Consider the following 17,360-nt stretch of genomic DNA (forward strand, 5'->3'; position numbering starts at 1 on the left):
CACACACACACACACCCTGGTTCTCTCACACACTCTTCCTCTCAAGCTTTCTGTCTCACACGCATGTGCACACATGCACTCATGCACACTCTGCTCTCAGCCAGACCGTCTTTACCATAGTACACACACTCATTCTCTCTCTCTCACTCTCTCGCTCTCTCTCTCTCTCTCCATGTCTCTCTCCCCCTCTCTCTCCCTGTCTCCCTCTGTCACACATGCATGTACACACACACACACACACACACACACACACACACACACACACACACACACACACACACACACACACACACACACACACACACACACACAGGCACACACTCTACACAGAAACTCTCTCTCTTTCTTGATCTCTTTTTTTTCTCTCTCTCTCTCTCACACTCTCCCACACATGCATCCTCATACACACTCATGTATATTCTACTCTCAGCTTAGCTGTCCCTCTGCCTCTCTTACACGCAAACACACACAGGCACACACACACACGTGCGCTTACTCATACTTTCTCTCTTTCTCTCTCTCTCTCTGCCATATGCATCCCATATGCACTCATGCGCGCTTTCCTCATGTCCTCATTTCCCCATACCCACAGATGTATGCTTTTCCACTTCCAAGCACACTTACTGTAATTACACTCATGTACATGTACAGTCTAGTTCCTCACAGTGACTGTATTATGCGTACTTGATATTGGTACACGCAATGGATAATAATCATGTACGTACACACATCATATTGAGATGTACTGGCACACACACACACACACACACACACACACACACACACACACACACACACACACACACACACACACACACACACACACACACACACACACACACACACGCACACACGCAGTATATGCATGCACACATGCGCGCACACGCGCACACACACACACACACACACACTAAAATAATGTTGCTGTTGTTTTTTCTTGTCAACAGGCCGCTATGACCAGTAGAGTGACCTGTAGAGTTCTGGCCATGGATCTACGGGGGCACGGTGAGGACATACAGAACGACTTAACCCTTTCATGCAGAATCTCTGTTTCGGCCGACATGTTTAAACAGCCCTGAAGAAGGCCATTGTCGGCCGAAACATGTTAGCAATTTTTAACTGTTCCACTATGAACTAGCTGTTTATGAAAAGCTTTTTAACCCTGAAGAAGAGTGCCTTGGATATTTTTCATTGACAATGTCATAGCAATGTTGCTATGATGCAGTTAAGCTTTTTCCGCAAATAGTGAGGGCTATCGCTAATGCTAATGCTTAGGCTAATGCTAACCCTATTGCGTCGTCGACCCCATCTGCATGAAAGGGCTACCTTGACTCGATACAAGTGGCATGATAGGAGGCAAAACGGTCACACACACACGCACGCACGCACGCCCACACACACACACACACACACACACACACACACACACACACACACACACACACACACACACACACACACACACACACACACACACACACACACACACACACACACACATCCTGACATTACAACTGCAACCCCTTGAGTGTAATCCTGCATTTTCATAAATGTGTACGTATTTGGATATTCTGACAGGTGCCACTCAAGTCCGACATGCTGACGATCTCTCCACTTACACCATGTCCAGGTATGTGTGTGCGTGTGTGTGTGTGCGTGCGTGTGTGTGTGTGTGTGTGTGTGTGTGTGTGTGTGTGTGTGTGTGTGTGTGTGTGTGTGTGTGTGTGTGTGTGTGTGCGTGTGTGTGTGTGCGTGCGTGTGTTTTCACAAATGTACAAGTCTGTAATTCTAATTAAATTCCTTTGCAGACTCTGCTTTTGTCGTGTACATATTACGTGTATGAGAGTAAATCATTAAGAGGGAGAGAGATATGCTCATAGTCTGTACACACACACACACACACACACACATAAACACACACACACACACAGTTCATAAACCTTTCATGAGGCCTTGCCGTGCTGTTATGTCAACCCTTACACATCACCGCTGTACCAACTGCATTATCTATGGGCTGGACTGGTAATCTGGCATACAGGGCATGTTCCCGGGGGCCCGGCAGTCTGCAGGGCTCGTTGCTGTTGGGTCTATTTTCCTTTGTTTGTTTGTTTGTTTGCTTGCTTGTTTTCAATTTTTCTGACAACCCATAATTAAGATGGGGCTCCCCAGCCCTGATGATCAGGGATATTCTTTGGCCGTGCATAGCTGCGCAGTCTGTACAGCACGCATGCACACTTCACCATTTCAATATTTTTTTCTACCCAGAATGCATCGTGATTTCACATTGTGCATGCACGCTCTGCAGACTGCGCAGGAATGCAGCGTCACAAACACAGCCTCTTTCTCATCTCATCTTTGACCCTTTTTTTGCCCCGCCCCCTCACCAGGGATGTGGCCAATGTGGTGCGAGCTACCTACGGGGAGTTCACGCCCCCTATCATCCTGGTTGGCCACAGTATGGGCGGGGCCATCGCGGTGCATGCCACCAGTGGAGCTCTGCTGCCGTCTGTGGTGGGCCTCGTCGTCATCGATGTCGTGGAGGGTGAGGCAACAATCTGCGTAGTTTTTTTAATCTTTGATGATCCTATTGGTTGGAAGGAAATTGGCACTCACAGAGAACTGCAGTGCTTTTGCAGTGCTCCAGTAATGTCGTCAAAGTTCTTAGAGTTAAAGTTACCTCACTAAGCGGCTATCTTGGCAACGCCTTTGGGGACAGACAGTCATACCTCGGAGAAATCGGTTAGCACTTGAGCTTGTCCGGACTTCCATGTGCTTTTCTGCACTTAGCCTTTGTCACTGTGATGCCAGTCATTTTTGTTTTCAAAGTGAAGTTCATGTGTTTGTCATTGGATGCTACTTTTCCTGCTTCAAATGCAGTGAATCTAAACACACAAACACACCAAACGCGACAAGAGCTAGGCTATATACACTCACCGGCCACTCCATTAGGAACACCTCTCTAATGCTCTCTTGGACCCCCTTTTGCCTTCAGAACTGCCTGAACTGCCTACAACAAAACTCGGGTAGGCTGTGGCATTCCAACAAAGATAAATTGGTACTAATTGGCCCAAATTGTGCTAAGAAAATGTCCTTATGCCATCATATTCCCAGCCTCAAATGTTGATGTAAAGCAGGGTTAACCCATGTTTTCATGCTGTTGACGCCAAATTCGGACCATTCTACCTTCGTGTTGCAGTAGATATCAAGACTCATCAGACCAGGCACCATTTTTCCGATCTTCTAGTGCCATTTATGGTGAGCCTGTGTAAATTGTTGCCTCATTTTCGTGTTCTTAGCTGACAGGAGTGGCACCAAATGTGGTTTTCTGCAGCTATAGCCCATTTGCCTCAAGATTTGATGTGCTGTGTAATTAGGGATTCTCTTATGCATACCTCGGAGTGTTTTTTTTACTTAATGTTGTCTTTGTATCAACTCAAACCAGAATGGCTAGTCTCCTCTGACCTCTGCCATCAACAAGCAAACCCGAACTCCGCACATCCAATGCAAAAGCGTGTGCTCAATTGCAGTCTCCTAAGGAGGCGTTGTCCCCTCCTTCTTCTTTTGTTTTTGTGGTGTTTGCGCAAGAAGTGTGCTACCGCCATCTACAGCACTAAGGGAACTCCATTTATTCTCAACCTCAAGACTCCGAAGGTCTCCTAACCAAAGGCCTCCTAAAGGGGCGTTCACCCGACATCACATGGATACCGGAAAAATATGAGCTTGACATATCTTTCTCTCCATATACAATTCTTTGCTAATAACGAGGCTAGCAAAGCATGAGAGTGAGAGCACATACTGTAGATATGAATGCTAGATGCCCTGTTCAACTTTACATGTCATATTTTGGCGTGGCCCAACCTTAGTTGCCGCCATCTTATCACGATCTGACTTGAGTCATTTGTTGGAATAGAAGGGAGTGGTCAACTTGGTATCTAGTGTACAAGTCTATGGTGAACCGATGCTCTAATGTCCTTCCCCTCCCCCTGCTGGTCAGGAAGTGCCATGGAGGTTCTCCACAGCATGCAAAACTTCTTCAAGGGCCGGCCCAAGTCCTTCAAGACAATCGACCACGCCATTGAGTGGAGGTGACACACACGCGCACACACGCGCACACACGCGCACACACACACACACACACACACACACACACACACACACACACACACACACACACACACACACACACACACACACTCTCTCTCTCTCTCTCTCTCTCTCTCTCTCTCTCTCTCTCTCTCTCTCTCTCTCTCTCTCTTCTGCATGACACACAACTCCACAGGACCAGGGCTGGACTGGCCATCTGGCATAGCGGGCATTTCCCGGTGGGCCCCGCACCCTTGTGGGCCCCTATTTTCAGAAATGTAAAAAAAACAAAAGGGGAGTCAGTTCTGCTCTGCTAATTATGAGGGGTCCCTTTAAGCTAAAAGTGCCCGGGCCCTATTACTCCCCCAGGCCAGCCCTGCACAGGACACATACAGTACAGTGAAACACCTGGAGCATTCCTTCGAAAACATAGTTATTGCTATGACTATGTTCTATATATCGATATAATGATTATTAAGCCAGTGTCAAATTGTCAGTTATAAAATAACAAAGAGGGCAAAGTGTAAATAAGGAGTAAAAAGTGCAATATTGGGGTGCTAATTGATTTCTCTTTCTGAACAGTGTTAAGAGTGGCCAAATTAGGAACTTGGAATCTGCCAGAGTGTCAATGGTTGGTCAAGTCAGAAGGTAAGGGTCATTTGCTAAGCTTTAGACACCCAAAATAACCTACCAGTACATACTGTACCTAGGGCCTATATTTTACAGAATTACACACACTACAGTATGATCAATTATTACCTTGCTTATTAACAAAAAATGGCTATACGTACATATTCTTTACTATTTTTCCCTGTCTGCCTGACTGCCCCCTTCTCTCTCTCTCTCTCTCTCTCTCTCTCTCTCTCTCTCTCTCTGTCTCCTCTCTCTCTCTCTCTCTCTCTCTCTCTCTCTCTCTCTCTCTCTCTCTCTCTCTCTCTCTCTCTCTCTCTCTCTCTCTCTCTCTTGCAGGCGTGAGGGGGAGGAGGGGGAGAGTGTGGAGCAGGTGAGTCCGGTGGGGGAGTGCTTGGCTGAGGCAAACGAGGAGTTCTATGATCTCAACTACGCCACGGACAAGGCCGAGAGTGCCGCCACCGACATAAGCGCCAGTGAACCGGAGGTAAGAAGCACAGCGACATACACCTACACGTAAAATCTACAGCACACTTGCGCCAGCTCTCTCTCTCTCTGTCTCATTTTACAGCTGAACCAATCACATTGCATCTAGCTACAGGTCAGCTGATCAGAGATCACATACATATACGTATAGCCTACCTCCCGCCACACACCTACCTATGTGTTATACAGTATGTGTCAAATTATTTCCAATTATGAATTACATACAGTTATATTTCAGAATCACACCAGCTCACACCAACCTCACATCACTTTACTGCAAATCCCTAATTCCAAGCCCATCTCTTTAACTACTATGCCACGGCTGCCCGGACATAAGCTAAGAGGCTAAATCACTTTAACTAGCAACAGCGTGACTGGCCTACTACAGTGAGAGCACAACCATGTACAGAAAGAGAGGCATCACAGTCCAATGTTTCCCCAATTACATTTTTCATGCTAGCTCTCTCATGATGAAACTCTATACATGCATGGCTAGTCAGCACGCCTCAGCTATCACATGCATGCCTGCCTCAGAGTGACTACTACTGTACTCGCAATGTGGTTTTCCCTCTACACACCACTCAGCAAATGGTGCAGTGCTAATTCAACACTGAGAATCACATTTAAAGCGATACCACACCATTTTCCACTTCCACTTGAGTTAATTTGCAAGACTGAGTTTTGTCTCTCTCCTGTTCTTCCAGCCTTTCCCTGACTCAGGCAACGCAAATTCTACCTCAGCATTGGCTACAGCCATTGACAGTAAATAGAATGGACGCCAAATCAACGCTATTTGCCATTCAACGCTTTGAAGCCAGATTTGGGAACATTAGAACTTACATTCCACCTTAGCAACGCCAAACGCAGGTGCTGATTGGACAACAACAAGACTTCTAACGGTCAATCAAACCATGTTCTGATGCTCATTGGTCAATTTAACTTTTAATATCTCTCTAAAATAAAACATCACCACAAAAAATCACCACCCTGGTAAGTTGGAGAGCAAGGGGACCTACTAGTTGAGCGAAAAATGATCCCCCTGGAGTGGCATTTAAGGGAGATACAGGGTTTTATGTCTCTCATAGGAATGAATGGGATTTGGCCATTTTTTGGTCTTTTTGGGTCCAACCTTGGCTCCAACTTGGCTTCAACAATGAAATAGAATTTTGGCCTCCATTCTATTTACTCTCAATGGCTACAGTACATACTGTACATGTGTAAATGAATGGAAAGCTAGCTGGTCCCAGAGCTGGTCATCAGAGATCTTATAGAGAGAGATTCTAGTTCTTTTCCGATATCCATGTGATGTCAGGTGAACGCCCCATTAGGAGACCTTCAGTTAGGAAACCTTCGGAGTCAAGGTTGAGAATAAATGGAGTCCCCTTAGCGCTGTAGATGGCAGTAGAGCACTTCTTGTGCAAACACCTCAAAAAGAGAAGAAGAAGGAGGGAACAACGCCCCCTTAGGAGACCCAACTAGAGCACACTGGGCATTTCTCAAAACCAAGTGCACGCACTTCCAAGTGTATCAGCCTAATTAGTCACTCCCAGTGATTGGATACTCTTTGGTGAACTCTACGAAGTATCCAATCACTGGGTGTGATTAATAAAGAGTATCCAATCACTGGGCGTGACTTGGCTGAATATACTTGGAAGTGCACGCACTAGGTTTTGAGAAATGCCCATTCTTTTGCATTGGGTGGGCGGGGTTTGAATACCCTTTATTAATCTACCCTCTTTGGTAACATAATCTGACTAGGAGAATGGCTGGAAGAACAGAAGATAGGTAAAGGGAGGTGTAAGATTAGGGAGGTGCTAGATTAGCTTATTTCCAGAAATGGTGCTGTATGGATTTAACACTCATAGTCTTGCTTCTGCCCTCTAAAGTGTTGAATTAAAACCTTACAATTTACTGTGCTCTCAAGTGGCAGAAAAAGAGCATTCCGTTTATCATAATGACTCATTTGACCTTTTAATTGACTAAGATTCATTATCTGCAAAAATGTTGCCTAATGTGGCTTTAACCCGCTAACGCTCAAGCTTCCATCATACAGCTGCCTCACTGCCTCACATCATCACATATAGATGCAAATGACCCATATGAATTACCCATATGAATAACCTCATACTTAACTCCACATCCCATTAACATGACATGCAGAGGAGACGACCACCAACCGTGTGTCACGCACAGCCTTGATTAACCCTCAGTATAATCTTACATTATATTGCATTCCCACATACAAAATCACACATTACACAGTTAACCCATAACACCTACTGTACAGTTTATACAATCCAATACAGTCACACGTTACATAAAACTACAATTTCATAGCCTGAAAATGATCATGCTACCCTTTGCACGTATTCTGATCTGAAGGAAAGAAACCCGAAATCTTCGCTTGAGTTTGACATATTGACATACAGTAATTATTAGACAAACAAGAGGTTAAAGGTTCTTTTCAGATCCGCCATGTTGACACCAGATGTGAAATCAGCTTCCCATCAAGCATTAGATATTATGCTAAATTGTTAGAAAAGCAAAAGGTGGTTCCCAGACTATATCTCACTTGTGATATAGTCTGTCAATAGCCAGACTAAGAGTTACATACCATTGACATTTAAGCTGTTATAGGTGACATAAAGACCTTCATGCATAACTCAAACATACACTGACATCCATTTCAACGCATCTACATTGCACATGCAAATGATCCCAGAGTGGCACTGACTCTGGTACCATGTCAGAATACAATTGTGTATACCACTGGGCTTTAAATTAATGTCCACCATGGGCTTTATATTAATGATAATCTTGTGTAGTGCATACTACAACATCAGTTGATGTGATATTTCTTCAGTTATTTAACTAATGAGTTAAAACATCCTATGGAATAACTTTTGATAGGATGAGTTTATATATGGTTATTTACAAGATTACACAGAAAAAGCCTACAGTCTTTATTTGAAGATGACCATCACGGTTTACTCAGCTTGTAGTCATTATCACTACAAGTAAATTCTAGCCAGACGTGGTGTGCATGACAACAGCTAGCTAATTTATTGAGGCACTGACCCTAATGCTATGCAATGCTTTGGGCAATAATTAAACCAGTTATGACTTCATGAAGAAAATCACGCAGTAGAATGAAAAAAAATGCTACACTGACCCAGTAGCCGAGCATACAAAGATGGCAAGATGATTAAATGTGAACAGGGTTGCCAGATCAGGTAGTTCCTCTCACAATTGGGCTGTTTAGGATGACCATCTGTGGGTGGCTTTTCTGTAGATTTGTGGTCATACACAGTAAAATGTACAGTGTTACACATATGGCCACATAGTGTTAACACTCCAAGAGTAAAAAATGTAACACTAAAATTGAGTGGTATCATATGTGCTCAGGCTAGAGTTGAATGAACACTGCTGCATTACAGTTTTTCTGGATAGCTTTGACACGGTTGTCACTCCAAAAAGCACATTTTCATAACAGGTAGCGCACCAGGTAAACCAGAGAAACCGATTTTCCAAACACAACATCTCATGTGCAAAAGACTCTTACGTTTCCAAAATATTTAACATGAGCAATAAAAGCAAACTCCGTCTTCAACTCAATACACACTACATAGCAGTGTATGAACACTACCAGTCAGTCATTACACTATGGCCAGAGAAATACATAATACCGTTATCATTTTGACACAATTTGCCAATGCTTAACGCTGTTGTCAATTACATAACTTTCATGTCAGTAATAGTTTTGTTTCATTTACTTAGCCGGTGACTCTGCTTGATCAGGATCTAGTGACTGATTGTAAATGATTTACACAAAATTTGTGTTGTGTGTGCGCTTTTTCTTACGAAAAATTTACAGTAGGCTAGGCAGTGTCAATAATGCCTATTCCCAAAGAATTTGAAAGAGAGCCAGGATGCTTTGATGTAATTTTTGTTTTGTTTTGTTTTTTTTCTTCAAAAAATGGTCTGATAACTGTAGGTCTATTACAGAAAATATGTGTAAAGTAAAATCTACTTTGTTGCAGTACAATAATGTAGGCCCTGCTAAAATGACTGAAATAACTCAATGCAGGGAACAAACAAGTAAGACACTGCGTATATACACTGATTGCTAAATTAAGATTTTTCAGAGGCAGTGTCAAATGAAATGTGTACTACTTAAATGGCACATGCGTTAACTGTTCAGCAAAAACTGTGTTATATGAAAGGAAAATGTGTCAAGTCAATGAGAATGTGTTAACACATATGCACAACTTGTATTTTGCTTTGCTGAAATAGTGATCATGACGACTTTGTGTGAGTCAGTTTCAAAAATCGTGTCAAAGCAATTGAGAAAAACTGTAACTGTGGATATCCACAGAATGCACAGAGGCAGATCAATATGCTTCACTAAAATAAAAGCATATAAAAACACCCAGCAGATGAACAGCCCTGATACATCTGGCAACCTAGAGTGTGTCTGTATTCCCTCAGCCTAACCTTTGGTTCGCTGTGGTATATCTTATAGTCCGCTATGATCTGATGTGACTGGTGGTGGGACTGGGTTGGGACAGAGTTATCGCAGTGTGTGTGTGTGTGTGTGTGTGTGTGTGTGTGTGTGTGTGTGTGTGTGTGTGTGTGTGTGTGTGTGTGTGTGTGTGTGCTCAATGTATAAGGGGGATCCACCAAGAGTTTGAGTTTGAGGATGTGGGTGTTTGGGTGCGGTAGCAGCATCTGTTGTACTGACCTGAGTGTGTACTGCTGGCGTATGTATTACCACTGCTGGCATACTGCTGGTGTATGTAGGCCTACTACTAATTGCCCGCCGGTGTATTATCGTAATGGTTTAGTACTAGTAGTTACGTTTTTTTCAATGACTATTACAGTGTTCCACTGGCAGAAGGACGTGCATAATGGGGCTACACTGTACTTCCAGTATGCTGTACCTCTGTTGGTATTGTTGGGCGGTGGAAACAGTGCCTTTTTCCTGCTCTGCAGACCCTGATTGCGTACCGCTGGTGTTTCCACCTCCAAGACTGCCAAAATTGCCGACACTTGTTCAGCTTGCTATACTAGGATGAACTATACATGTAGCTACACCTGCATTTGTGGTTGTGGAGGTGCGGGTGACTTTTCAGCACTTGTTCCCGTGTTCTTCCCCTGCCCAGCAGACCCTGAGTGCGTACTGCTGGCGTATCGACCTGTCCAAGGCGGAGAAGTACTGGGACGGCTGGTTCAGGGGCATCTCCAACCTCTTCCTCAGCTGCAACGTGCCCAAGCTGCTGCTGCTAGCAGGTTCTCTACCCTACTCTCTAGTCTTTTCTATTCAATTCTACTCAACTCTACTCTGCCCTACTCCTACTCCTAGACTAGTCTGCTTTAGTCATTTCTTAATTTCTCTGCACTGTACTCTCCTCAGCTATAATGTAGGCTACCTGTGCTGCTTCTGCTAGTGAATATTCTATTCTATTTTATACAATAGTTAGATCCGGTCAATTTATTTTGCGATATCTGATTGGATGAGACGCGTTCTACTGGCATTCTACGCGTCGGTAAGGAGGATGATGTCTAGGTGGACATCATCCTCGGAGACTCATCACAACTAATAATCACTCCGCCATGGATAGAATGTAACCAGGGCCGCGCATTTTGAACTCGCCATCATTCTATCTCATAGTCTACTGCGGAGAAAGTGAGTGTAACCAGGGCCGCGTAGTTTGAACTCACCATCATTCTATTCCATTGTTCTATGCTGGTCTAAGTTGGGCGCACGCACGCCCGCATGACAGAGAGCGTAGGCTATCCCAGTTGGTAGCTGGATTCTGGCAGAGAGGAAAGAAGTTATCTGATTCTAGTGCAGTTGTCTGGGCAGTTGGCAGACCTCTGCGGCCGCTATTTCGTAGTCTTTTGAAGGCAATCGAAAATGTAGCCTACTTTAAATATTAAGATAGTTTCAAACGGGGGATATGCGGGACAACGGACACTTTTTTTGACACAGAGAGAGAAAGGCTATGTCAGTCTCCTGCAGTGTATGAGAACCGCGCTGCGGGAGAGGGAATGACGAGGAAGAGATGCCCTTAAAAATATAGCCTGGGCTATCAGCAAAGCTTGCCGTCCACCACGTGCAAATTAGTAGGCCTAGGCTACAAAGTGGGCATCTGGAAGCAAGATACCGTGTGCCATGCAATTTAAAATCATGGCCGCTTGGAACTGGAATGAGTTGTCTTTTAGTTTATTAGGAGGGAAAACGCGAACCCCTTTCTCGGGTTCGCACCCACATCAGACGTGTGCACGAGGAAGCGTTTCAGCAACAAAGTTGTAGCCTGCAGTAGCCTAAACTTTAGCAGACATCGGGGTATCATAGGCCTACAAGGGATTGATTTGTGTGGTTGTGCGTGTGAGAACAGCGCTCGGATCTCATGCGGCACTGGAGAGGGAAAGACGAGGGGGGTTGTCTTTAAAATAGGCATCTAACTAAAATGTTGGAGTTGCACAGTGTTTTCATTTATCATGCATCATTTTAGTAAGCGAAGCCCAGTCGCAGTGCACACAGAAATGCACTTCACACCGTTTCATGGAACTTTGCGCACTGGCGCTGTCAGCTCGTCATTGCATAGCAACCAAACAATCAATTCGGAACTACTTTGCTTAGCGGAGCAGGTAAACAAAGTATGATTAAGGTAACTAATAAACATGAATTCGAACATTTATTCTGGTATTTTGTTGGCAATTGAACTATTGTATAAAAAAGCAATAAGACCCTCGTGGTCGGGATGATGTGCACTGACATCCTCCCTGGTGTGATTGCCGACGGCACTCAGCCTTCGGCTTCGTGCCTATGGCCGAACCACACCAGGGAGGATGTCAGTGCACATCATCCCTCCCACTCGGGTCATATTGCTTAAATATTCCATTCTATTCTATTCTATTCTATTCTATTCTATTCTGATCTGCTGTACTCTTCTCTATTCGGTTAAATTGTACTCTACTCTACTTCACTCCATCTATACACCACACCTCACTGCTCTCACTACTATGCCATTAGACATCCATGCCATGACTTATCATTATGAAGTGCTTGTCGATTCCCATCTGGAATCATGTAATATCAGCATACAGTACAGGTGTTTCTTGGACTCAATAACAGAAGTGGTATACCCAGACTTTAAGTTCTTTTTCCATCATGTATGTCCATTAACAGGGATCGACCGCTTGGACCGAGACCTGACCATAGGCCAGATGCAAGGTAGGTTCACCTGAAAGTCTTGTGCAGCGTCTCTTGTGCTCGCCTTGTGATGTTGCACTGTGTGGCAAAGCAGAGATGTAGAACTTGGAAGTAGAAGTGGTCTGGCTGGCCCTATTGTGGAGCAAATGGTACGGCACTCGTTTGCTATGAGGCCGACCCGGGTTCGATTCCCGACCCGGGTCCTTTGCCAAGCTTTTACTGTCTGTCTCCCCCCACTCATTTCCTGTCATTGGCTTCACTTTCCATCAAATAAAGGCAAAAAGACCCCAATATACAAATGTATAAAAGAAACAAGCAACTACTCTTAAAAAAGTGGTCTTAAAGAAGTGGTCTTGCTGATATATTTACAGCACATGGTTTATGCACCAGTTATTCCCCTGTACTTAATGAGGCAGATGCACTGTAAGAGTACGGTACTTCAACTTTTACTTTACAGTATACACCTCTGGTGGCAGGACTGTGACTGGATGAACCAGGAGGACATTACCAGAACATGGTCAAGTGATAAACTTGGCTAAATAAATCTAACTTGACTACAGGAAGTGGTAAACTTGCTAATAGATAGCCCATTGATGTCATTTTGTTAAGAAAATGAGGACTCACGGCTCTTCTATGAGACGAGTAAGCACTACCTCAAGGTCAACTTAACCTGGTGTACTGCTGAGCCACATTCTTGGAATACCCCACGGGGCCTTGTGATTGGGTAAGCCAGGCTTGCAAAATGAGTGTGCGAGGCTGTGTTTGGGTTGGCAAGACAGTCACCACCGTGTTCGGGATGGATGGCCCAAAAACAATAGAATCTGTGCTAATCTGTGCAGCGCACATGTAAAACTGGCAAATTATACAAGGCATTATGGTTAGAAATTTGTCATGTGTGTATTCAGCGCTGCATCCATCTGCTCGATTTTGATAATTTCTGTGCCACCACAAACGTGGTGTGACATTACACATTACTTACACTATCCATAGTGTCTTGTTATTTACAGGATATTGGTTACATACATTGGTGCCTTGCTCAAGGGCACTTCAGCCACGGATGGAGGTGTAGGGAGAGCTCAGGGTGGGATTCGAACCTACAACCCACTGATTTCAAGACCACCTCCCTAGCCATTAGGCAAAGGCTGCCAGACTTGGATCCTCATTCCGTTATATGTACTGGATGGGGAGGAGGGGTGTAAATAATAATCGAAATGTATCGCTATATTGAGATATAATCTGACGATTAAATCAAATCGCATCGTACCGTGGGGCATTCTTAAGTATTGAAAATAATCGAATCGCTGGCCCCTGCCCAATGTCCTAGCTCCATAACAAAATAGAAGTGGAAAAGTAATTGGAAAAAAGTCTAATCGAATCGTATTGTATAGTATCGTGGGACATTCTTAAGTATCGAAAATAATCGAATCGAATTGCATCTCATCGAATAATAAGATATCAATATTGAATCGTATCATCAAGGAGGCTGTGATTTACACCCCTAGTGGGGAGTTGGGTGTCCAGATGACTTGGTCCGGGCTATAGCTGCCAGTAGCTCTCTGTAGCTGTATAAAAGGCCTAAAATGAACACTATGGGCAGTATTTCACAGTCTTTTTTTCCAAGATGAATTTCAAGCGTGGTGGTTCGTCTTGAATTTTGTAGCCTGTGGATAAACACTACAATTTGACACTGATAGAGAGTGATGGTGTGTGACACTCAATTTGGGCTGTGCTGCTAAAGGATTTCTGAAATAATGTTTTAACCCATCCAGCTCTAGGAGGGCAATTCATTGGTAGTGCAGCTCAGTAGCAATCACGGCTGGATTGGCCATAAGGCATACAGGGCATTTATCCAGAGGACTGTTGATGATTTTGGACTGGCCTCTCCAAGTCAGGTTTAAATATTCATTGTGGGTGTTGCAGTCAAAACAGCTCATATTAGATGGTTAAAAAATTTATCACAGGCTTCATTGTTTCTAGTAGACCGGTCCTGGCTGAAAATACCCGGCCTGATCAGTTGTCCCAGGCCAGCCCTGGTGTCAATGGGTGTTTCAGACTCTAAATCAATAAGGGCCCCTCTCTGAGGCAGCAGCCCCACTTCAGCTAATCAATCCTTAGCTAGTGTCCAGTATCCAGTTAGTCAATAGTGTCCCCTGAGAAGTCCTATTTTGGTGATGGCATTAGTTAACCCCTTTACTCCCTACAGGTATGTTACAACCTTACTGTCACTAACATTGTAATGACATAATATAGTTGAGTCTTTTCAGCGAAGGGTGAACGGGCCCAGCAGCGGGCCCATCTACACTCATAAGACATGGCCCTGCTATAGGCCTAAATATGGTGTTAACAGAAAGGCAAGGAACAAGTCATAATATATTTTACAAAACACTCTGTGTAATGTTGACATGGTTTAGCACTAACGTCTTTTCAATGACCATTACAGCATTCCAGTGGTGGAACAATGCACACTAGTCTGTACGATAGATATGTACACACTACGGTCTGTACAATGACGGTCATGCAAAGGCTAATGCTAGCTTGCCTTTACTCTTGCTATAGTAGTAGTAGTAGGCTAATCTAAAACTATATGACAACACTCTCCAATAAAGACGCTATGAAAAGAAAATAATTATAAAAAAGCAGAGCCTAAGGTATCCAAGCCATCGCTAACGTTACATGAGATGGCATGGCAAATAAATAAATAATGAATAAACAAACCAGGAAATAAGGAAATGTACCTGCCTTCCCCCTCTCTCTGGCTCTCTACCTCTCCTCATCTCTTCAGGTAAATTCATGATGCAGGTGCTGCCCCCATGTGGACATGCAGTGCATGAAGACACACCAGACAAAGTAAGACATGAAAATGAAAATTGCTGTCCCAACTGAATTAAGGTAATCGTAATCAGGGACGCTGACAGGTGGGGACAAAGGGTCAGTTGTCCCGGGCCCTGGCGGAGATAGGGGTCCTAAAATTGGGTCCTCATTACACTGAATGTATTGGGCCTGGGGCCCTTTCAGATGACTGTACAGGGCCCAGCGGCCCTGATCGAAATCAAATGTAAACCTAGTCAAATAACTCATATGTAACTCATATGTAGTTAACAACTCACTCAATAACCTATCTATCTGTGGAGGAGCCCAGGGTTTCAGTTAGTTAACTACAGGTGTTTGTTTTTAATGCAAGATGTTTGTTTTGTTTTAGGTTGCTGATGCACTGGCCAGTTTCATGATCCGACACAAGTTTGCAGAGGCCAAAAGCGAATCAAAAAGGTGAGGGGTGTGTGTGTGTGTGTGTGTGTGTGTGTGTGTCTGTGTGTCTGTGTCTGTGTGTGAGAGAGAAAGAGATAGAGAGAGAGAGATTCTGTGAGTACTGTGTGAGAACTATGTGTACATGACTGTAATTCAGTGTTTTTGACCTCTGCCCCAGCTCCTCCTATCCATTCATGCGATGAGGACAAATAAGGTAGGGTTGATCACACACACACACACAAACACACACACACGCCACACACACACAAACACACACACACGCACACACACACACACACACTATCTAAATAATTTGATAATTGATTTCCTGTTATTTATGTGATGGTAATTTCTGTATTTTCAGGACTATTGATAGGAGCTGCGCTTCGGGGATGGGACTTACCTATCTGTCAGTTATCAAAGACTCACCAATCAACTTTAACGTCATAAGCATATATATATATATATACTTGCTTCTTTAATTGTACTGATTGTCTGTTTTGAATGTAATGCCTTTAACCCCTTAGGGTACGTAGAGCCTCTGTTAAAACTTTACTTGTAACGTTTACATGATGACGTTTTTAATTCCGAATTAATAATTCAGAATTAAATAGTTCCGTCGAGTTTACTTTCATCTTTCATTTAATTCCGAATTGTGAGGTTTTTACATGACGTTTTCAAAGCGGAATTAAGCTTCATCCAGAATTAATTCCTAATTAAATGTGTCATGTAAGTGTAGCAATTGCCCCCAAACTGGTAATGACCACGTCTTAATCGGTTAATTAAGACTCTCTGCATTGTCATAGCAATGTTGCTATGATGTAGTTGAGTGTTTTCGGCAATGAGTGAATAGGCTCTCCGATGGGCCCATTTGCAGTAAGAGGCTGCACCTGAGCGACCCCTTCGGAGAAAGAGATGCCATGTCATTGTGAAATAAAACAAAGAGCGGAATTTTCGTCAAGTTTGTAAAATTCTCATGAAATATGTCTTTTTCTTTTGTGGATGAGAGTGGGCAGGGAGTGGGTATGAGAGGTATTAGTAAATGTAGGCCTATAATTTCATTTGAGATTTACTGCAGAGTTTAAAAAAAAACAGTCTTAAAGAGTTAAAATTAATGCTTAATTAATTGTAATCTTTGGTCGGTGTAGCATTTCCAGTGTTAGTTCCACTCTTTATTGTGTAAATATTAACACTAGGGCCTATATGTTAGGGCTTCCACACACCGGTTCCGACTAGAGGATCACCTTTTTCAGGAATTCCCGTTGGTTCCGAAAATCCCAGAAATGGGAGTGAAATTTTTGTCAATTCCATGATTGGAATTCGGCGGGAATAAAAATGAATGGGAGCTTTCATCGTATTTGAAATAACCAAAGTACACCCATCCATTGTTACAATCATATTTCAGTTAAACACAAGCAAGATTTGCAGGTCAAAAGAGCTTATCCAATCCAACAATGCTTTGAAAAAAACATTTATTTGCTGATTTAACGTTACTCGAGGGTACATTAATAAGAGAAAAGGAAAAGCACAATTGAAATCGTCAGTCATTTTTTCATCATTGAGTGGGGCTGATTTTGAGTGGGAGTGGATGGGATAGGAAGTCATTCTTACAGGAGGGGAATGGGATGGGATGGGATTTATTTTTTTATTCCAGCCTGGGATGGGATTTCCACTCCTGTGTCATGCTCTAGTGTGG

General features: G+C 43.6%; 1 protein-coding gene across 1 annotated transcript in view; it reads left to right on the forward strand.

Annotated features, from left to right (window-relative positions):
- LOC134437372 (protein phosphatase methylesterase 1-like) overlaps positions 1-15,878 on the forward strand; it is a 20,144-nt gene extending 4,266 nt beyond the window's left edge. The window contains exons 4-14 of the mRNA XM_063186864.1: positions 948-1,005; positions 1,579-1,630; positions 2,388-2,542; positions 3,995-4,085; positions 4,666-4,731; positions 5,077-5,200; positions 10,362-10,488; positions 12,395-12,439; positions 15,201-15,265; positions 15,618-15,685; positions 15,843-15,878. Of these exons, the coding sequence (XP_063042934.1) occupies positions 948-1,005; positions 1,579-1,630; positions 2,388-2,542; positions 3,995-4,085; positions 4,666-4,731; positions 5,077-5,200; positions 10,362-10,488; positions 12,395-12,439; positions 15,201-15,265; positions 15,618-15,685; positions 15,843-15,867 (876 nt within the window). The 3' untranslated portion in view covers positions 15,868-15,878. The remainder of the gene's footprint in view (positions 1-947; positions 1,006-1,578; positions 1,631-2,387; positions 2,543-3,994; positions 4,086-4,665; positions 4,732-5,076; positions 5,201-10,361; positions 10,489-12,394; positions 12,440-15,200; positions 15,266-15,617; positions 15,686-15,842) is intronic.
- The last annotated feature ends 1,482 nt before the right edge of the window (positions 15,879-17,360 follow it).

The sequence above is a fragment of the Engraulis encrasicolus genome, chromosome 21 (genome assembly GCF_034702125.1).
Source record: "Engraulis encrasicolus isolate BLACKSEA-1 chromosome 21, IST_EnEncr_1.0, whole genome shotgun sequence".
Lineage (NCBI taxonomy): Eukaryota > Metazoa > Chordata > Actinopteri > Clupeiformes > Engraulidae > Engraulis > Engraulis encrasicolus.